The sequence below is a fragment of the Nothobranchius furzeri genome, chromosome 10 (genome assembly GCF_043380555.1).
Source record: "Nothobranchius furzeri strain GRZ-AD chromosome 10, NfurGRZ-RIMD1, whole genome shotgun sequence".
Classification (NCBI taxonomy): Eukaryota; Metazoa; Chordata; class Actinopteri; order Cyprinodontiformes; family Nothobranchiidae; genus Nothobranchius; species Nothobranchius furzeri.
Window position 1 is genome coordinate 49,080,239 of NC_091750.1, and position 18,371 is coordinate 49,098,609.

The following is an 18,371-nucleotide window of genomic DNA, read 5'->3' on the forward strand; positions in this document are numbered from 1 at the left end:
ATCGATTAAGAGCAATGCAAAAAAAAAAAAAAGGACTTTCAGAAATGTTGGTCAACTGAAAAGTATGAACATATACTCAAAATGTAGTTGGGGCTCTTTGGCCTGGATTACTGCAGCAATGTGACGTGGCATGGAGTTCATCAGTCTGTGACATTGCTCAGGTGTTATGAGAGCCCGTGATACTCTGAGAGCCTTCAGCTCTTCTCAATTATTGGGTCTGGTGTATTGCAACTTCTTCACAAAATCTCATGGTTTTCCTACAGGGTTAAGGTCAGGTGGGTTTCAATCAATAACAGGGATACCATGGTCCTTAAACCAGGTACTGGTAACTTTGACATTTTGTGCAGATGCCAAGTCCTGTTGGAAAATGAAATCTGCATCTTCATAAAGTTGGTCAGCAACAGCAGGAATCATGAAATGCTCCAAAACGTCCTGGTAGATGGCTGTGTTGACTTTGGACCTCAGAAAACACAATGGACAGACACCAGCAGATGACATCGTACCCCAAATTATCAATGGCTCTGGAAACCTTACACTGGAGCTCAAGCAGCATGGATTCTGTGCCTCTCCTCTCTTCCTCCACACTCTGGGACCTTGATTTCCAAAGGAAATGCAAAATTTACTTTTATAAGAGAACATAACTTTGGACCACTCAGCAGCAGTCCAGTCTTTTTTGTCTTTAACCCAGGTGAGACACTTCTGACAATGTCTCTTGTTCTAGAGTGGCTTGACACAAGGAATGTGACAGCTGAAACTCATGTCTTGCACACAGTACATCTGTACGTGGTGGTTCTTGAACCACTGACTCTAGCTGCAGTCCACTCTTTGTGAATCTCCCACATTTATGAATGGGGTTTGACTCACAATCCTCTCCATTGTACCTGTTTTTGTGCACTTTTTTCTACCACGTCTTGTCTTTCCCTTCACCTCTCTATTAATGTGCTTGGACACAGAGATCTGTGAACAGCCAGCCTCTTCAGCAATGACCTGTTGTGTCTTGCCCTCCTTGTGCAACGTATCAATGGCCATATTTTGGACATCTGTCAAGTCAGCAGTCTTCCCCACGATTATGTAGCCTACAGAACTAGACCGAGACCATTTAAAGGTCTTTGCAGGTGTTTTGAGTTAATTAGCTGATTAGAGTGTGGCACCAGGGCTCTTCAATATTGAACCTACTGATACTGAGTTTGGGATTTTCATTAGTTATCAGTTACAACCTTCAAAATGAAAAAAGAAATTGAAACATATCAGTCTATGTGTAATGGATGAATGTAATATGCAAGTTTCCTTTTATGAATGGATTTACTGGAATAAATCTACTTTGTCATGATTTTCTAACCAGCACCTGTGTACCAGAAGTATGTTGAGACTTTTAAACAAATTTTAAAGAGGGCAAATGTATTAAATTGGGCTTGCTTGTGGAAAGTTCACTACAAATTCATTTGTTTTAAAATATCTGATCAGGCCTGGAATCACTCCTGACATATTCACTAAGTGTTTTAAGGGTAACACATCTTACTTTATTTTTCCTTTGCTTATATTCAACTAGATGACGATTAATACGGACTGCATCTCTTCTGCTCAGCTGAGTATCTAATCCTCTACTAATCCAGATGTTCAACATCTGCTCTTCCTGTTGAAACTCAGCCTTTAAATCATCACATTTTAGTCACTGTAATCAACTTTCTAAAATTATTGCAATCAGGATGTTGTAAAATTTGATTAGATAATCTTTATACAAAATTTCCATCTAATATCACCCTAAAGCCAGTTTTCTCTGTGACTTAGGTGTGTCGGAGCCCAGTGCGTCATCATTTAACCTTGTTTGTTCCTCGTCTGAGTCAGCCCCAGCTTTCAGCGCATTAATGCTGCCGTTGAGTACATTCAACTTTATGAGCAAGCGTCCATCACAGTAAACGGACAGACCCGGCATTTTCACTGTTCTGAAAATGTCTGCCTTCAGTCGATGCTCACCGCCCCTTTGTAAAGACAACAGATGACTCAGTCCCAGCGCTGCTGGTGAGCAGCTCCTCGGGCTTCTGCAGGCTGTTTTTATTCCAGCCATAAAAAAATCCTTTGACAAATTCAAATGCAGATGTTTTAAAATGAAATTCTATTTTTTATTTTAAAAAATGGAACATACAATCGAAACATTTCATATAAAAACGACTTGTCCACCTATGTCAGACTGTATTTTCCCTCATCTCATCTGAACCCATACCTTATGAAAATAAGACTAAAAAAAAAGTCATCTTGCACTCAAGTCACAATAATCCCAAAACACCAGTTAATGCAGCTAGAAAACACCCTACGAGTGACACCAATGTGTGTTTCATTTCTAAGAACTTGATTAAAACAATACTGTAAAAAAAGGTTTAAAAAGTCTCTTATGCAAGGGGACAAAAAGGTGCTTTTGGAATCAATCGCCTGGTGTTGAAAAAAAAAATACGAGGCATCTTTTCTGGTCATCTTCAGACCAGAAAAGTTTTGACAGCACAAGATTTCATGTAAACACCAGAAGAAAAAAAAAAGAAAAGAGTGTTTAATTCTGATGGCACATGAAACACATATGTGTGTATATTTATATATATCAGATGGTATCTGATCTACTCAATGTTAGAAACACATCAGTCCCTCAATGGTTTAAAACACAGAGAAAATAAAATGTGCCATTTTTCCCCTCAAATACGCAGAAAACAAACAAAAACGGCTCAAACAGCAAAATAGAAAATAAAAAAAAACCTAAAAGTTTGCTAGCATGTTTAAAAGTAAAAAGCATGAGGTTTCATCTCACATCTCCATATTTATTAATCAGCTGCCGTGTGGAGGAGATAAATGTGCAAATATATTTCCTCATCACCACTGACACACACTTAAACAAAAATCTCACACTAGAAAAAAGTAATAAATATTATCAAGTGGAAGAGTTTTAGGTGAACACAGCGAGGAGGAGGAGCAACTGTAAAAAGGAGCAGGTTAGAGTACCAACACCACGAGGATGCAGTGGTTTTTCACCCAAAAACAAAAAAGCTCTTAATTTAGAAAAAGATAATAAAAAAAAAGCACCCAGTTGTAATAGAAAATTATCCAAAATATGATGCTCAGAAAAAGAGAGCCCGGAAAACAAACATTCATCGTCCAAAAGTGTCAAAAATAATATAATTATGGTTTACTTTACTGAAGTCCTTCAAGTATTGCTAATCACCAGACCCCACCACATGTGAGCTCTAAAAGCTAACGTCAGCTGCTGTAGCGAGGCTAAACAACAGCCTCGAAGATGGGCTGACATCAGATACCAGAGGTGATTATTCACCAGGTTGCTGATGCTGACCATTTGAAGTCTCGCTGAATTATTGATGATTTAAGTCGACAATGTGACCACCATGTGTTTGGCATCCTTCTTTGGTGACTAGTCAGAAAAGTCGAGGGAGGGATGAAGTATGTAGTGTTGTACGGTAAAGAACCGAGGAGGAGGAGGAGGAGGAGGAGCAGTTCTGGGTCAGCGTGGTTCCAGTAAGGCTGAGGTGAGTTAGTCCAGAGGGTCTGAGTGGGACAGCAGCAGCTCTGTTCAACAGACGAGGACGATCCGTGGCAACAGTTAACGAGCACCAGCGATCAGTATGAGGTTTGTTAGCAATCTCAGACAGAGAAAAACATATATTTAGATTTTATATTTACACTTGTACACAAAAAAATCCCTGATGTTTCTCTCTGGTTAGAGTTTATGTTTGAGGGCTGAAAAGGAGCGATGTGTCAGTGACTCCAGCCCATGAGGTGGCTGACCCGGGCCTTCTCCGTCATACGGCGAACTCGACCGGATCGGGACCTGCCCAGGTTTAGGGGGTCGTCCTTTGACCCGTGGCCGTCGTCCTCAGACTCGTCTTGGTACGTGACTGTCCTGCGGCCCTGGTTCCGTGTGTTGACCCGACCAGGTCTGCACCGATTCCCTTTAGGACAGTTTGATGCTGGTCTTCTCCGTACCTCCATGATTTCCTCCTCTTCTTCTTCCTCAGGCTCCTCCTCCTCAGGCTCCTCTTCATCGTCATCATCATCCTCTCCTTCTTCCTGCACATGTCTTACATGAATCTGTTGTGGCTGCTCCTTCTCTTCTTCCTCCTCTCCCTCCTCCTCTTCATCCTCCTCCTCTGCATCTGCATCTTCATCTTCCTCCTCCTCTTCCTCTTCCTCCTCCTCCTCCTCCTGCTCTGGCAGCTGCACCCGAGCCCGTTTGGGTCCCTGTGTCATATCTGGACCTCCCTTGAGTTTCCTCTTCACAGAGGTGAACACGTTTCCTTTGGCTGAGAGGCGCAGCGTTAGGCAGGGGGCTTTGCTGTAGTCGTGGTCTCCTCCCTCCACGTACTCCTCTGCCTCAGAATCAGGGCTGCTCTCACTGTCAGATGAAGAGGAAGAAGAACTCGATGATGAAGATGAGGACTCCGACGAGGAGCTGTTGGAACCAGAAGCTTTCTCATCGTCGTCATCAGACTGCGGTGATTCTTCCTCATGATGCTGCTTGGAGCCGATGTTAAGATGCAAGTTACGCCGGTGCCCTGATGCAAAACACAAGGCGGGTTAAATCTGTACCGTAACGTAAAACTGACCTGGAATAATCCAGATTATGCTGCTCATGATACCTGATTTCTTCACAGGGGTTGCAAGGCTGCGGGTCGCCCGGTGAGACCCTTCATTGATCTCCTCTATGGCTGCCTCTGAACTTGAGGAGGAAGGTGGGGTTTCCGCTTCCTCTGCTACATCACTGCTTTGCTGAGCTGAAGAAACAAGACAAATTACTCATATTTAATTACTTAATTAAAAAGTATAAGACACAAACCACAAAAAGGCACGCAAATGCAATCATACCCTGAGAAGGCCTCTTTGAGGTCTGGGACTTTCCCTTCCCTGATTTGTGCTTCCCTTTAGGACTGGACATGAAAAAGAAGAGAAAAATTGGAACATTTTATATTATTTTACAGCAAGTAAACACGGAGGCAACTGCAACAGTTAGCAGCCGATAACTCACATAGTTTAGAAACATATTTAGATTATAATAAAGAAGAAATCAATATTTCTGAAGCAGTTCAGTTTAGCTGAATCCTTCATACACGAGGATAAAAACTGTGTTTGTGTGTTTCTAATGATGCTCAGTACCCGAGTGACGAATCCTTAGGTGGGGAGCTGCCCCCATTGTGCAATCTGCTCCTGTAAGAAAGTCTCTGGCGATTCCGACGCTCGTTCTGAACGGCAGACTTGTAGTCGGAGATGATGGAGATGATGTGTTTTTCAAAGAAGGCCGACAAGCTGAGGGTCATGGAAAAGATCTAAAGAAACAGGAGATCTTAATTAAAACACGACTATTTTATCAGACTTAAGTGTATTTTTCAGCTCAGGAAAACAACGTTCACCTGTGATTTCTTGTTAGGAGTGTAAGCTTTAGAGTTGCTGAAAATGAGGCGGACATCTTTGGCAAACTCCATGGGATTTTCGTAATTCCCAGCCACAAGGGTCTCCGACACCGTGCCCAGATCCATGGGCGTGTCGATGATGTCTCGATAATCCTGAGCAAAAAAACAAAAAACAAAACAAAACCAGAAATGTTGACTTTTTGATTTGATATATTCCAGTAGGCAAATCCCTTTTAATTGAATACTGGTTGTTTCAGATGGCTTTACTGGATACTCGAAGAGATCCACCGGCTGTCTGAATGGGGCGGAGTCTGTTGAGGAGAACATTCGACGCAGCAGCTCCCGGCATTGACCCCGCCATGCTTTTGCATCCATAGAAACGCCTCGGGTTTTGGATTTTGGGTTGGCTCCCTGGAAAAAAGGAAATTAAAATTCACCATGAACGAACCAGCATATGTTAAATATCACCATGCGCTGTCTCTTTTGTTTTTTTACCCGGTGTCCTGAAGATGTCCCCGGAGTGTCAAAGTCCACATCTAAGTCAACCTGCAGAGGAACATAAACATACTCTAATGCAAAAACAGTCTAAAATAGATAATCAAACCTTTGTAAACTTGACACGTTACACATCTGACCTCAACTTCTTCTCCACTGCTGATCTCTGATTTCAGTCTTTGATACAAGTCCAGGATGTCTGTGCAGCTCTGGTCTCTGAAAGAAACAGTGAGCCAAGAAGTCAAATATGTGCCTGGTAGTGAAGTATCAGTGATTATAAAAACACACTCAGCTTGGTCTTACCCAATATAGTGGAGAAGAACATCAGTGACCACCTTGGCAGCTGCTACAATCGGGCTTTGGGGTTCATTGAAAGTACGAGCATTGTGCTCAATGTACCGCACCTCCCACATTAAAGCAGAGATCCTCCTGCAAGAAAAAGACACCAGCTTAGAAAACCAGCAGCGGTACATCAGGACTTACAGTGTGAACTCCTGAGTGTTGCTCCACCTGTAAAAGTGGTTCTCCAGACGTCTGCGGACGGTGCTGAGGTCGGTGGGGTAAGCCACCACAGTACAGTACAGCGGGTACTGTTGTAGGTTTACTGGTGATGCAAACGCCTTGGCAACATCTGGGAACAAACGCAGGAACAATCAGACACCACAAACATTAACAGACCTCTGCTGGAGCTGTAGGAGCCTACCTAGTGTGAGAAGCTGATCGATGCCACAGACGACTCTTTGACATTCTTCCTCTTGTGTGTGAGCACCCCACTCTCCTTCCTGAGGTCTGTAGAGCTGAGCTTGGAGCTCGTCCTCGAACACCTCAACTCCGTCGCCGACTTGTTCTGGCAGGGCAGCTGATGGATCACAAAATCAGCAAAGCATAAATTTGTTTTGTGCTAAAAAACATATATTTTTAATGGCCAACAACAGAGTAACAACATGATCACGGGAGCCGCTGGTGTAAGGGGATCACCGACCTTCCTCTGGAATTGGCTCCATGTCCCAGGGACTCATTCTCTCCCGCTCGCCATTATCCCACCTGATACAAAATCCAAAATGCACATCCTAATTAGCCTCAACATAATTTCACGCTTAAAAAGCAAACAGGAACCTGTTATTGGAGCAGAGAGGCAGCTGTGTGTGGACGTACTTCACGGAGTAGCACTGAAACAGGCTGTCTGGATACTCAGGCTGCAGTGGCTCCTGATCCTCCACAGATCCAAACCACCAGGCGTCATCAATAATGCTGCGAAACCTCATACCTGCAGAAAGGATCAAACATTAGCAAAGGAAGATCCACAACAAGTAGCATGTTATTTAAAAGGACCGCTGAGTAACGACAAACCTGGCTGCCAGTTTTGCTCTTTGGCCTCGTTGTAAAATTGCTGCAGAACCAGAAAGTCGATGACATCGGGCATGTCATGATACCTTGGGAGTTTGGGATAGAAAATGTGGTGAAATGCACTTTTATTTTAATTATAGACACTGCATGATGTATTATTATGTACAGATTAAATATAAACACTCACTTTAAGGAGAAAGACTCGTTGGTCATTTTCCCTGAGACTGGGTCCAAAAAGGCCAGCTTTAGGCAGCAGAGGGTGGGCGGTCCCACTTCATATTTAATTCCAACCACTTTCACCGATTCCTGGTCCTGAGGAGGGAGAAGAGAATGATCAATAAGAATTCATGTTTTCTTCCAGCAAATTTTGAATTGTTTACAGCCTGAATGGCTTCACTTTGGAAACTGATGAGCTAACCGCTAGTTAAAGTGCAGCAAAGATGGAAGTATCTCCCAAATTTCCCAGAAGAAAGCTATTAAAGAGTAAAACTGTATTTTTAAATAACTTTACCACAAAAGCACACTTCAGAATGACCAAGGCTTTCCTTTATGAGCTCATCTGTAACAGTTTGTGGCAAATAACAGCATTATATTTTCTAAATGTAGATTTTGCGTTAAATATTTTTGGTAACTAACAATCACAGGTTGTTCGTACACAAGATTAATTGATTACTGAATAAATAAACTGGATCGACTGGACAAATAATTCTAATGGATTGTGGATGAGGATGCTTTTCTTCACCCTGAGGTTGAGTCTGTTCCACGGCTGCTTTTGAGGGTTGATGCTGTAAGCCTTGGCTCTTCGGACAGCCCTCACGTACGCCTGATGGCCTTGTTTAAAGTAGATGAGCTGGACAGCAGAACAAGAGTTTAATTGTGTTTATGTTACCGTGTATTTGCTCCTTAGTATCATCAGAGGTACGGTTTCTTACCTCGTCTCCCATCTGGGGCACAAAAGGAGATCGGCGTGGGATGGTCTCCATTATCCATGACGGCGGCATCCACTCCTCGGCGTTGAGTCCATCCAGAGAAGATGTGGGTTTCTAAGTTAACACAGTAATGTGTGATCATGATACAGCAAATAAAGTACTAAAAACTAATGATTTTTTATAAAAGTACAGTTAAGACTGCATGTAGCAGTCTTACCTGTTTGGTCTCTTTTGGCTTTTTCTTCTTCTTCTCATTTTCTCTCTTCTTCGCCTCTTTTTTGTCATCACCACCCTCCTCCTCCTCCTCCTCCTCAGAGCTGCTGTAACCTGCAGGCTGTACGGGTCTCCTGGTTGGTCGCTTTGGTGGCTGCAGGTTGATCCCGGCGTCTGCAGTCCAATCGGAATATTCACTGGACGAGTCACTGCGAGTCAAAGGTAGACGATGTTAGGCAGGTGAGAAGGAGAATATTAGGTAATCAATAATAGTTTAGACATATTAACCTGGAGCTGCTTTCACTTTGCCACTGAGCTTCTTCTTCAGATGAGGCATTAGACTGTTCCATCTGTTCTGCTGCCTGTCCACATAAAGTTAAACGTTTTTACTGTGAATCTCAGTTAACAGCAACATCTGGTTTCTGGTGAAACTTACATCTCCGCTGTCCGAGTCGTTCTGGCTCTCCGAGTTACGCCTGTTGCTTGGATGTCGACTCCTCGTTGCGGGTCGGCGGACTTGCGCTGATCGAGTCTGATAGGCGTGGCGCTGCTGCTTTTTCTTGGTGGGCCGCAGGGAACGCAGGCGAGATGCAAGAGGGTCGCTCTATGCAGAGTCGAAGATGGGTGGTGTTAGAATAAAGCAGATGTTTGGAGCTCATCCTGTGTGTGAGACTGAAACAGTGTACCTTGGGTGTGCAGGTCAGAGGTTTCCTCCTCCTCTCCATGTTGTAAAGAGAACACTCCATGTCACCTTTGGCTTGTCTGGATTCTTCCAAAACTCTTCAAAGAAAAGAATCACAATGAAAACAATACCTGATAGTAAACCAATGGCCTTGTATTCTTAAATTAGGCAGATCCATGTGCGTAAATCTTTACTGCTTTTATGTAATCTCTTAAAAGTGATAATTCCCTCCATCCAGCTCACCTGAACGTCCCTTGTGGGACCTCATTTACCACCACTCTGCGGCTCCAGGCCAGCAGGTCTCTCTCTGTGGCCACTTGACTACGTAGAGAATTGTGCTGCATCTGCCACACCCCGCCCACCTGCCCGCTCCTGCGAGGTTCAGCAGCCGGAGATGAGGGCACCACCTCTTCTTCAGCAGCTGATGAGAAAAAGATTACATGAGCAGGTTTTGTGTGAAACATGGGTACTTTGTGTGTCTACATAAACAGAGAAACAAACCTTGTGCCTCCTCAGGAGGCTGCTCTGGATTCTGCCGTTCATCCTGCTCAGTCTGTAGCTGCCTGATGAGATTGTCCAACAGGCTTTCGCCATTTTCTGCTGTTTGTTGGCCAAGTACCTGCTCAACCAACTCTCCATCACCTAAGCAAGAAAAGAAGCAGGATGTGAGTCTCTGTCAGTCAGACTTCCTACATTACAGCGACAAACTCATTCAGAATCCTCTGTATGACGAAAACTGGGCTTTTTACTGTTAGCTATGTATCCCAGCTGAGGTATCAGCTGGTCCTCCTTGCAGTTCTCTCTCCCTGGAACCAAACGCTGGTAGTGAGGAGGATGGGGATTCCCATCAACATCCACGAGGAAGGGCGGGGGCATGAGGTGGGGGGCCTGCTGTGTCTGCTCATCCAGGACGTAGTTGTTAGAGTCACGGATGAGAGGTCGGTAGTCCGTGTGGAAAAACATCTGGTCAGGAATCTATAAAAGAATCAATATTGTTTGTTGTGATTAAATAAAGTCCGTTTAAATTCCAATGCAAATTTATTTTGCACGACTCCTTACAAAAACAGGGAAATGCTTATGTTTTATGAGGAAGTCCTTTGTTACCTTTTCGTAGGCTTTGCTGCAGCCAAAGCCAAAAACAAGTAAATGTCCATGTGAGTCGGTGCAGGCAAAATGCTGCCCATCAGCTGAGAACTTGCAGTCAAAAATAGCACCGTGGCCCTGGCCTTCAATCTGGAAACAGGATTTCATCATTAAACCAACACTAATATAAAAAACACGACTAGTGATGTTTGATTCTCTCTGCTGATCAGTTACCATGTTGAAGAAATTGCGGATCTTGACTCCTTTGCTCAGGTCCCAAATGTAAATGTTGCCATCATGCCCAGCAGACATCATGATGCGGGGGTCGAAGGGGTGGGTCTCCAGCACAAACACCTCATCATCATGTCCCTTAATCAGAGGGCACACACATTTACAGCTTTGACTGGTATTCTTTTCACAACACAGGAACAAGTCTGTTTCAGTCACTCACAGACAAAACATGCAACAGCTGTCCAGATGTTGCGCGCCACACTTTGAGCAGGTAGTTTGACACAGCTGTGATGACGGTGCTGTCGGTGCGATCCCACGCTACCATGGTCACCACCAGCTTGACTTTATCATCCCCATTAGTGATAGAACTCCTAGCACAAACAGAACATTAAACCCTTACAGCTAAACGTGTTGGATAACTGGGAGTGTGTCGTAAACTGTAGTTTGCTCTCTTACCCGGGAAGCCTCGTAGTCATGTCTAAAATAACGCTCTTCCACTCTTGTTGCTGGTAATGCCAGATCTTTGCTATTCCGTCTCGGCTGCCACTCACAAACCTCAGGCTGGAAAAACAACAACATTAAATCATCAGAGGCTTGTAAACAACGCTAAAATCCATTAAGCCAGTGTCTGCGCTCACCTGTCACTGTTGTTGCTAAACTGGACAACCACAACTTTGTCCTAAAAAGTCAAACAAGGAAAGAAAATGACTGAACTTTCAAACTCCAAATCATGATGGTGCCATTGTGTTTGTTTCTTACAGTGTGAGCGTCCAACTCGGAGACCTTCATCGGAGTTTCAGCGCCGAGGTAGTAGACTCTAATCATGTGATCCGTGCCACCAGTAGTCATAAACATACCACCTGTTATCGCAGTAAAATCAATGAACACGTAGCTGACATAACACATTAAAGCATCATATACTTCATAACATTTCATCATCATTTATATTCTAGTTTTATTTGACAAAAAGTTTATTTTTGTCTGATAAAATTAGTCACTGTCTGCTTTACACACTTTAAGTGGCAGTGTGTGTTTTCCCTGCCGATAGGGGGCAGTACATACCTAAATCATTGCGAGCAAGTAGTATTTTTGTGCTTGAGTAAGACCTTAAAAACGGATGACCATTAGGGTAAAAAAAAAAAATGACACCGTTCAACCTTCAGCAAAACAACAAGCACATCAGACTCTCTTTCATCACTGTCAACGAGTGAAGAGGTAAATGTGTAAAACAACGGCTGTTTATCAATGTCAAGGCGCCTTGCCTTACAAGGCGATGTTTTGCGAGGCCAGGCGCCTTGCTAGCAAGGACACTGTCCTTCCTTGGTCAAAGAAAACGGTTAAATGGAACAGGCTTGCATCACGTGGCCGCGGCTTCCACAGTGGTCACGTAACGTCACGTGACGCAGGAGATAACGTTATATTTTATATGTATTAGTTTCAATATAAATATAAAACGAGGCTTTTACTTTTTAAATTGTGTAAATGTTTATTAAAAATATAAGTGAGTTACTACCCGCAAGCTGCAACTACTAAGCAACTAACCAACCATAGATAACTTCTTGGGATCTAAAAAAAACATTTGAAATTAGTTGACTTACTTTTAAACTTGAAAACTGTCCCCGAAGTAGCTGCCGGCTTCTGATCCGCCATCTTTTTGAAAATACTGCGGTGTATTGTGGGTAATTTTTGACCAAGGCTAGGCTACAAGACACCTCCCGGGTGTCCTTGCTCAGCTAGCTAAACGGCTAACAAACAGAGAACACACGCCTCGGTAGAACATGAACATTGGAACCGATTGGAACACATCTTGGCGGCTCCTGATGACGTATCTCCTAGGCAACCGGGGCGGGGCCAAGACATCAAGGCAAGGTTCCTTGACATTGAGAAACACCCAACGTTTATGAATGGTGAACATTTTATAACCGCTTGTTACAAATCAGTAAACGTATTTTGTCCTCACGGAGTCCCGTAAAAGGAAACATGGCGTCACCCTGAGACTTCGACCCGCTCCCATGTATTTTAGACCTGATTTTATGGTTATACGTTACAAAGCCGCCAATATTTTTCAAGAACTGGGCATCATTTAGTTAATTTCCAAGAACATTTCAATGAATATTTCCAGAGATTAAAGGTTAAAAACTACACATTATGTCTTTAACAAATACCTATGACAGATCAATACAGCAAGTTCACAAACTATTGTTTAAAACATTATTTATAGGACAAACTGATGATATTTAGACATCAGTTTGCAGACACAATGAGACAAGCCCTGTAAACTGTCTGTCTGCACTGAGATCCTCTATAAAAAGTCAGAAAACAACAAAAAGATCAAACATTTACTGTAAGAGATTTACTGAAAGAGATGTAATTAAGTAGCTCTGATGTGGCTCTGGTTTTGGAAAACCAAACCAGTTTTTAACTTCTCTTTTTTTTAAGAACCAATTCTGTCACCAGTCCTGTTTGGTGGAAAAAGTCCACCAGTGACAACATGAAGTAACACTGTTGCTGACTGGCTCCATCTGATCTAAAAAAAAGCTTACCACTGCTGAAGGAGGACGTGGAGACTTGAACTCCGGGGCGTGACCGCTCAACAAACTTGACCGGTTGATCACTGAATTATAAAAAAAGACAAATACATAAGCGGTGGCTATTGTTGTCAAACTGAAAAACTTGGAAGCTAACACAGTTACATAGATGCTTAAATACATACTTGAATTTCAAACTGAGGGAGTGCCACCTCCAGAAGCACACCATGCCATCTGCACCTGTAGAGGCAAGGTATCGTGTTGTGCCTTTGGCTACAGGACAGAACTGGGAAAAACAAAACGAGAATTTATTTTTAAAATCCAAAATTTGTGAACACACTAAAATATTCTTTGATAAGGCCAAAATCCATTTATAAGAGCAAAAACGAAGGTAAAACTTGCTTTTCTTTTTCAAAATCCTTCACCTGTATGGATGTTATGGAGGAGGCATGGGCCTGTAGAACAGCGACGGGTGCACACGTGCGCAGGCACCACACTCTGATGACTTTGTCACAGCTGGCTGAAGCAATGAGACTATTCTCATAGTTCACAGTAATGTCACAGATCTCCGCTGAGTGGCCGCGGAGTGTTGCCAGGAGCCGTCCATCATCTGTGGCCCAGATTTTCACCAGACAATCATCCGAACCCTTAAAAAACAAAAATGAGATTGTTGCAGCTGGATGTATCAACAGAACCTGTACAAGCACTGTTAGCAAAATAATGATTCTAAAACCTCCTAAAAAAACAGCATTACTCACTGTGAATATGCGTCGACCCGTGCGGTCAAAAGCTACACAGTAGACCGAAGAAAGGTGACCAAGGATGCGTTTGTGTATCTTCATCTGTTGGTAGGAGGACGACGGAAGGGTCTGGCCAAATCGAGACGTACCTGTGGCCTGGCGAGCGCCCATGATGGGCACTAGATATAAAACACATGGCAGTAATTAAGAGACTGGCAGAGAGAACAACAAAATGATTTTTTATTTTCATAAAATAGTGCTCTCTCTGTCAGCTCTGGTTAGTAAACTATTGCCCTGGAATGGACTTCAAGATTTTCATGTTTTATACAGTCAAACAACTAAGTACTATCTCTTTAAAGTGGCAACACAACAAGTAGGGATTAGGGGTTGTACGAAATAGTCGACTAGTCGACTACACGGCTCTGTAGTGACTTTTTATGCCTGTCATCAACTAGTCGCTGTCACGTGATAATGACTGACAAGATGCAGTCCTCGGAAAAGACAGCAGGTGATGAGCCCCTGCGTGTCTGGATCGAGGCGGAGGCGACGCGCTGTGCGGTACTGACACCGGCGGTAAAACGGACTTTTAACCAAACTGTGACCTTTTCCCTCTTGCAATTTAACCTTCCCCTCACCCCCATCCTAATCTTAACCAGTTTGCGCATGCAACGCTCTGATCATTGACGTGCGCTCCAGACATTGCGTCCTAAGCACCGCCAAATCAGCTGATGTCACCACCTCAAAAACAAATTAAACACGCGATTGTTCACGTCGGCTCATTTCATTTCATGTTTTCTGTCTGTTATTTGTGCCTGATGTGTTTCGCTGCTGCGGAGCGAGGCTCTTCAGCTGTTGTCCTCCGGTGACGCACCCCCAAGATTCCACTATCTCCACTCCGCTCCGCTCCGGCATGAACTCCGCAGCAAAAACGGTCCCGTTGTAGTCGGCCGGCGAGCAGCGGCACTCCGCTGTTTTTGCGGTCGGTAGATCTTTTAGAACTGCAGTTCAAAGGTAACTCATAAGGTGAATATATATGAACCCAGGTAGCAGTTTTTCTTTAGGATTGAGAGGAGATGCAGGAAGATAATAAACAGACAGGACAGAAAAATAGTCAAATAAAAACAAGTTTGCTTTTGTACCTGCTGGTTGCAACAAACAGACACCACTGAAGGTAATCAGAAGTGAGGAACAGAAAATGAAATAATTATTTTAATGTTTAGAGCAGCAGGAACTCTGAGAGGCTGCAGGCACATCAGTGAGTTTGCGGCCGCTGCGCAGGGGGAGGGGGGGAGAGGACTGAAGTAGGAAGCAGAAAGTACCGTTGTTAAAAGAGATGTGTTAACTTAGAAAATGTGGGCGCAATTTTAATTGTCAAAAACTCCAGCGAACCTACCAACCGACCCCCCCCCCCCTCCGCTTCCGGCGTATGACGTCATCAACGACTAGTCGAAGTCGACTCGACTTTCAATACTTGACTGTCGACTTTAAAAAAAATAAAGTCGTGCAGGCCCTAGTAGGGATGTCCTGTGCCGATATTGATATCGGCCCAAAAACACTGTATCTGATTATATCGGACTTAATCAAAAATCTCCGATATTAGCAGAATGTTCCGCTTTAAATTCCATTCCAGCAATTCTATCCAGCAGCGCCCAGATCCAGCATGCAAAGTCCACGTGATCAGAATCAATGTCGGCTATGTGGCTGTATTTTTCGTTAAAGTCCCAAAAAGACAGTTTGGCTCAGTGCAACACTTGTCATGCACAAGTTTCCCGTGGTGAAACAGAACCAGGGAAGATTAATACGTCCAACCTCATTGTGCATTTGAAGCAGGATCACTAAACATTGCATGAGGATTTTCGCAGTGTGTGAAATTGAAACTTTAGACACTCAACTTGTAGCAGTTGGTCAGTGAACAATATTGTGTTCTTTCCTTATGTCCTCAGCTGTTCACATTTATGCAACTAAAGGTTAATAAAAAATTGGTCAGTTTTTTTATACTTATTGTTGCTGGCTTTTGTTTTCTGTTTGAGTAATGTCACTTGATGAAGCCTTTTATACATTCCACACTATGAAATAGGTAAAAGTATGTGTGATTTGTGCTGATATCATATTAGATTGATATCGGTCAATACTGAAGGCTGCAATATTGGCATATCGGAAGTTTAAAAAGTTGTATCAGGACATCCCTAAATGCAAGTTTCACATACCAACATTAGGACCACTTCCATGACTGACAGGAGGTTCAGGTGGGCGTCCTCGGTGGAGTGCAACAACAGCTGAGCCACTGCAAACTTTGTAAGTGCAACCTAAATCACATAGACAAGATAAAATAATTATTTCCACTGTAGTAGTGTTGTTAGGTCAATGAATAAAACACATATGGCCCAATGCTCACTTTTAGAGGTGCGAAGCAGCGACTGTCTTCCCAGACCCAGCAGCGTTTGGACTCCAGGAACGCTGGGTGGGATCTCCTTTTCTATGAGCGGACCAATCCGCTGACAAACCAGAAGCAGATAGTCCGCAGGAATGTGCTGATTCAAAATCACCTGAATACAACAAGAATCATCACAAAGGACTCCCAATAAATAATGCAATAATTAACTGAAAAACACCAACATATGAGCAAATCAAATGACATGGCAACTAGGATGAGGTCCTTCATTGAGAAACCATTTTTCTCATTATTTTTGAAAACGATTGGTCACTATGTGTTTAAAATGCAGGCTGAACATGAAAACACTAATTTGTTATTAATTATGCTGTTGGTTTTCTTCAGATAATCAGAAAAATTGACCAGTTTCAATAAATTCAAACAATTCACAAAATTATTTAACCAAAACAAAATAAATGTAAATGTCACTCATAGGAGAGTTATAATATGATCACTTACACTAGTAATAAAAGCTCCTTTCAAATGAAAATAACATATTTGCATAATTACAACATTACCAACATTTTAAGGAATTGCATTCACTATTGTCTTCTACCCAAAAACACTTTTACTCAAAATAAACAAGGTGCATTGTGTTTCATGTAGATATTTTTACTACAAAATTATCTATCTATCTATCTATCTATCTATCTATCTATCTATCTATCTATCTATCTATCTATCTATCTATCTATCTATCTATCTATCTATCTATCTATCTATCTATCTATCTATCTATCTATCTATCTATCTATCATCTTCAGTAGAATGAAAGAGGTGGGACTAAGAAAAACAGCAGCAAATCAAAAGCGTTTGTTAAGAGTCTTCCGGTTTCATTGCAGACGCATATTTGATATGATTGGCTGAAAAAGATGATGGACAGCTCGCTGAATCCGGTTGAGCCAATCACAGCCTGCCTCTCTCTATTGCGTACCAGCCCGCTAGCCTACACAATAGCGTAGCTTATTTAGTTATTTATCAATAGGCTCATATTATAAATATCTACTATATTGTCACCAACACAAATACATTTATTCACATTTGTTTTAAACGTATTTAAACAAGCTGACATCCGATGGGCCACAAAAACCGAACAAGTTAATAAAAATTACTGATTCGATTAAAGTGATAATAATTGTCGCTCCTGACACTCACCCAGTCTTGAAAGGTCCGTTTGTATTTCTCCCCGTCCCAACTCCATCGTTGCGGTATCAACTAAATTTAAAAACAACCAATTAACTAAGATAACATAAAGCTAACAGCTTCGCCACGACAAAAGAAAGCGCTGAATTAAATTTTCTCATGTTAAAAATATCAAAGTTTACCTTCAGGCACAAACACTGTGATAGGCAGTATAACGGAGACCACACATGAGAAACACAGAAATTGAACTTACCTCATACTCTTCCAGCTCCTCAATCAGAATCTTAACAACAGACACACACACACTGTTAGCACCGGAGGCTAACATCAGCTAATTTAGAAATATAAATAACTAATACAACGGTAATATGCTACCTGTGCAGCTTTTTTACAAGGTCCAGACTGAAGAAATCGGGCAATGAGGTAATAAAGTTCTGAAAAGTAAATAAGTTGTTATTAGCTTGCTAATATTATTGAGACGTGCTAATAGTAGCTATTAACGGGCTGAACATAGAAATACAAATTGTTTAACTTAAAATGTCATGTCACTTATAATAAGGATACTCATTACTCACCAGCTTCGGTTTGTGAATACTGTTCTCTCGCCATCTCTTGATAGGACAGACGACATGAAGCCAAACTGGTGTTTTAGCTTGCTCGTTAGCCGCCAGCGAGCTAACAGAAGCTAACAGGCTAGTGAATGGCCTCCTCCTTTCCCTAGTCGTTCTCAGAGAACTCGGTGCTTTGTTTAGCGCCCTCTAGTGGTCATTTATGTTTATGTTTAACCCTCTCAGGCTCTAAATAAGTTGTGATAAAAGGATGAACACCTAAGTCCTTCAGGGGTACTTCTCAGTAAAAAAATGCTCATGAAACACGTATGTGGAGTAACCAGGTAGGTAGGTTTTAACTGTTGCAAATATGCAACGCCTGCCTCCAGAGGGTTAAAAAAAGAATGAATAAATATGTCAAACAAGTTCACATGCTGCACACATTTGATTAAAAATGATAAAACATCAATGGAGATTATTTAAAACCACATGCTTTTTGTTAGTTAGTTGTGCAGAAGCTTTAAACTACTCCTATTATTATTTTCAACCAAGGGGAGTAAGAGTCAAGTAGTGTGTGTGTGTGTGTGTGTGTTTAAAGT

At 42.4% G+C, this 18,371-nt stretch overlaps 1 protein-coding gene across 1 annotated transcript; it reads right to left on the reverse strand.

Moving 5' to 3' along the window:
- Positions 1 to 3,559: 3,559 nt before the first annotated feature.
- Positions 3,560 to 17,966, reverse strand: brwd3 (bromodomain and WD repeat domain containing 3). The gene is made up of 40 exons (XM_015961034.3): positions 17,800 to 17,966; positions 17,600 to 17,658; positions 17,478 to 17,507; positions 17,237 to 17,296; positions 16,046 to 16,196; positions 15,858 to 15,956; positions 13,669 to 13,829; positions 13,336 to 13,557; positions 13,096 to 13,196; positions 12,926 to 12,996; positions 11,142 to 11,242; positions 11,021 to 11,061; positions 10,839 to 10,943; positions 10,603 to 10,753; positions 10,386 to 10,520; positions 10,173 to 10,301; positions 9,818 to 10,043; positions 9,570 to 9,710; positions 9,312 to 9,489; positions 9,073 to 9,166; positions 8,823 to 8,990; positions 8,675 to 8,748; positions 8,391 to 8,595; positions 8,177 to 8,287; positions 7,987 to 8,094; positions 7,432 to 7,556; positions 7,248 to 7,330; positions 7,053 to 7,164; positions 6,880 to 6,941; positions 6,601 to 6,756; positions 6,408 to 6,528; positions 6,201 to 6,326; positions 6,038 to 6,113; positions 5,898 to 5,948; positions 5,670 to 5,813; positions 5,403 to 5,555; positions 5,149 to 5,318; positions 4,861 to 4,922; positions 4,635 to 4,769; positions 3,560 to 4,550 (listed from the first exon to the last, which is right to left on the reverse strand). Exons 1-40 carry the CDS (start codon positions 17,831 to 17,833, stop codon positions 3,754 to 3,756), a joined length of 5,328 nt encoding a protein of 1,775 aa, XP_015816520.3. The 5' UTR covers positions 17,834 to 17,966; the 3' UTR covers positions 3,560 to 3,753.
- Between the last annotated feature and the right edge of the window lie 405 nt (positions 17,967 to 18,371).

Bases quoted from the DNA above. Each gene is read 5' to 3' on its own strand.
- brwd3 (XM_015961034.3), bottom strand. From the start codon at position 17,833: ATGGCGAGAGAACAGTATTCACAAACCGAAGCTG. The intron at 16,197-17,236 runs GTGAGTGTCAGG...TGTTGTATTCAG, and splicing joins AACGGACCTTTCAAGACTGG to GTGATTTTGAATCAGCACAT. The intron at 9,490-9,569 runs GTTTGTTTCTCT...TTTTCTCATCAG, and splicing joins GCCTCCTGAGGAGGCACAAG to CTGCTGAAGAAGAGGTGGTG.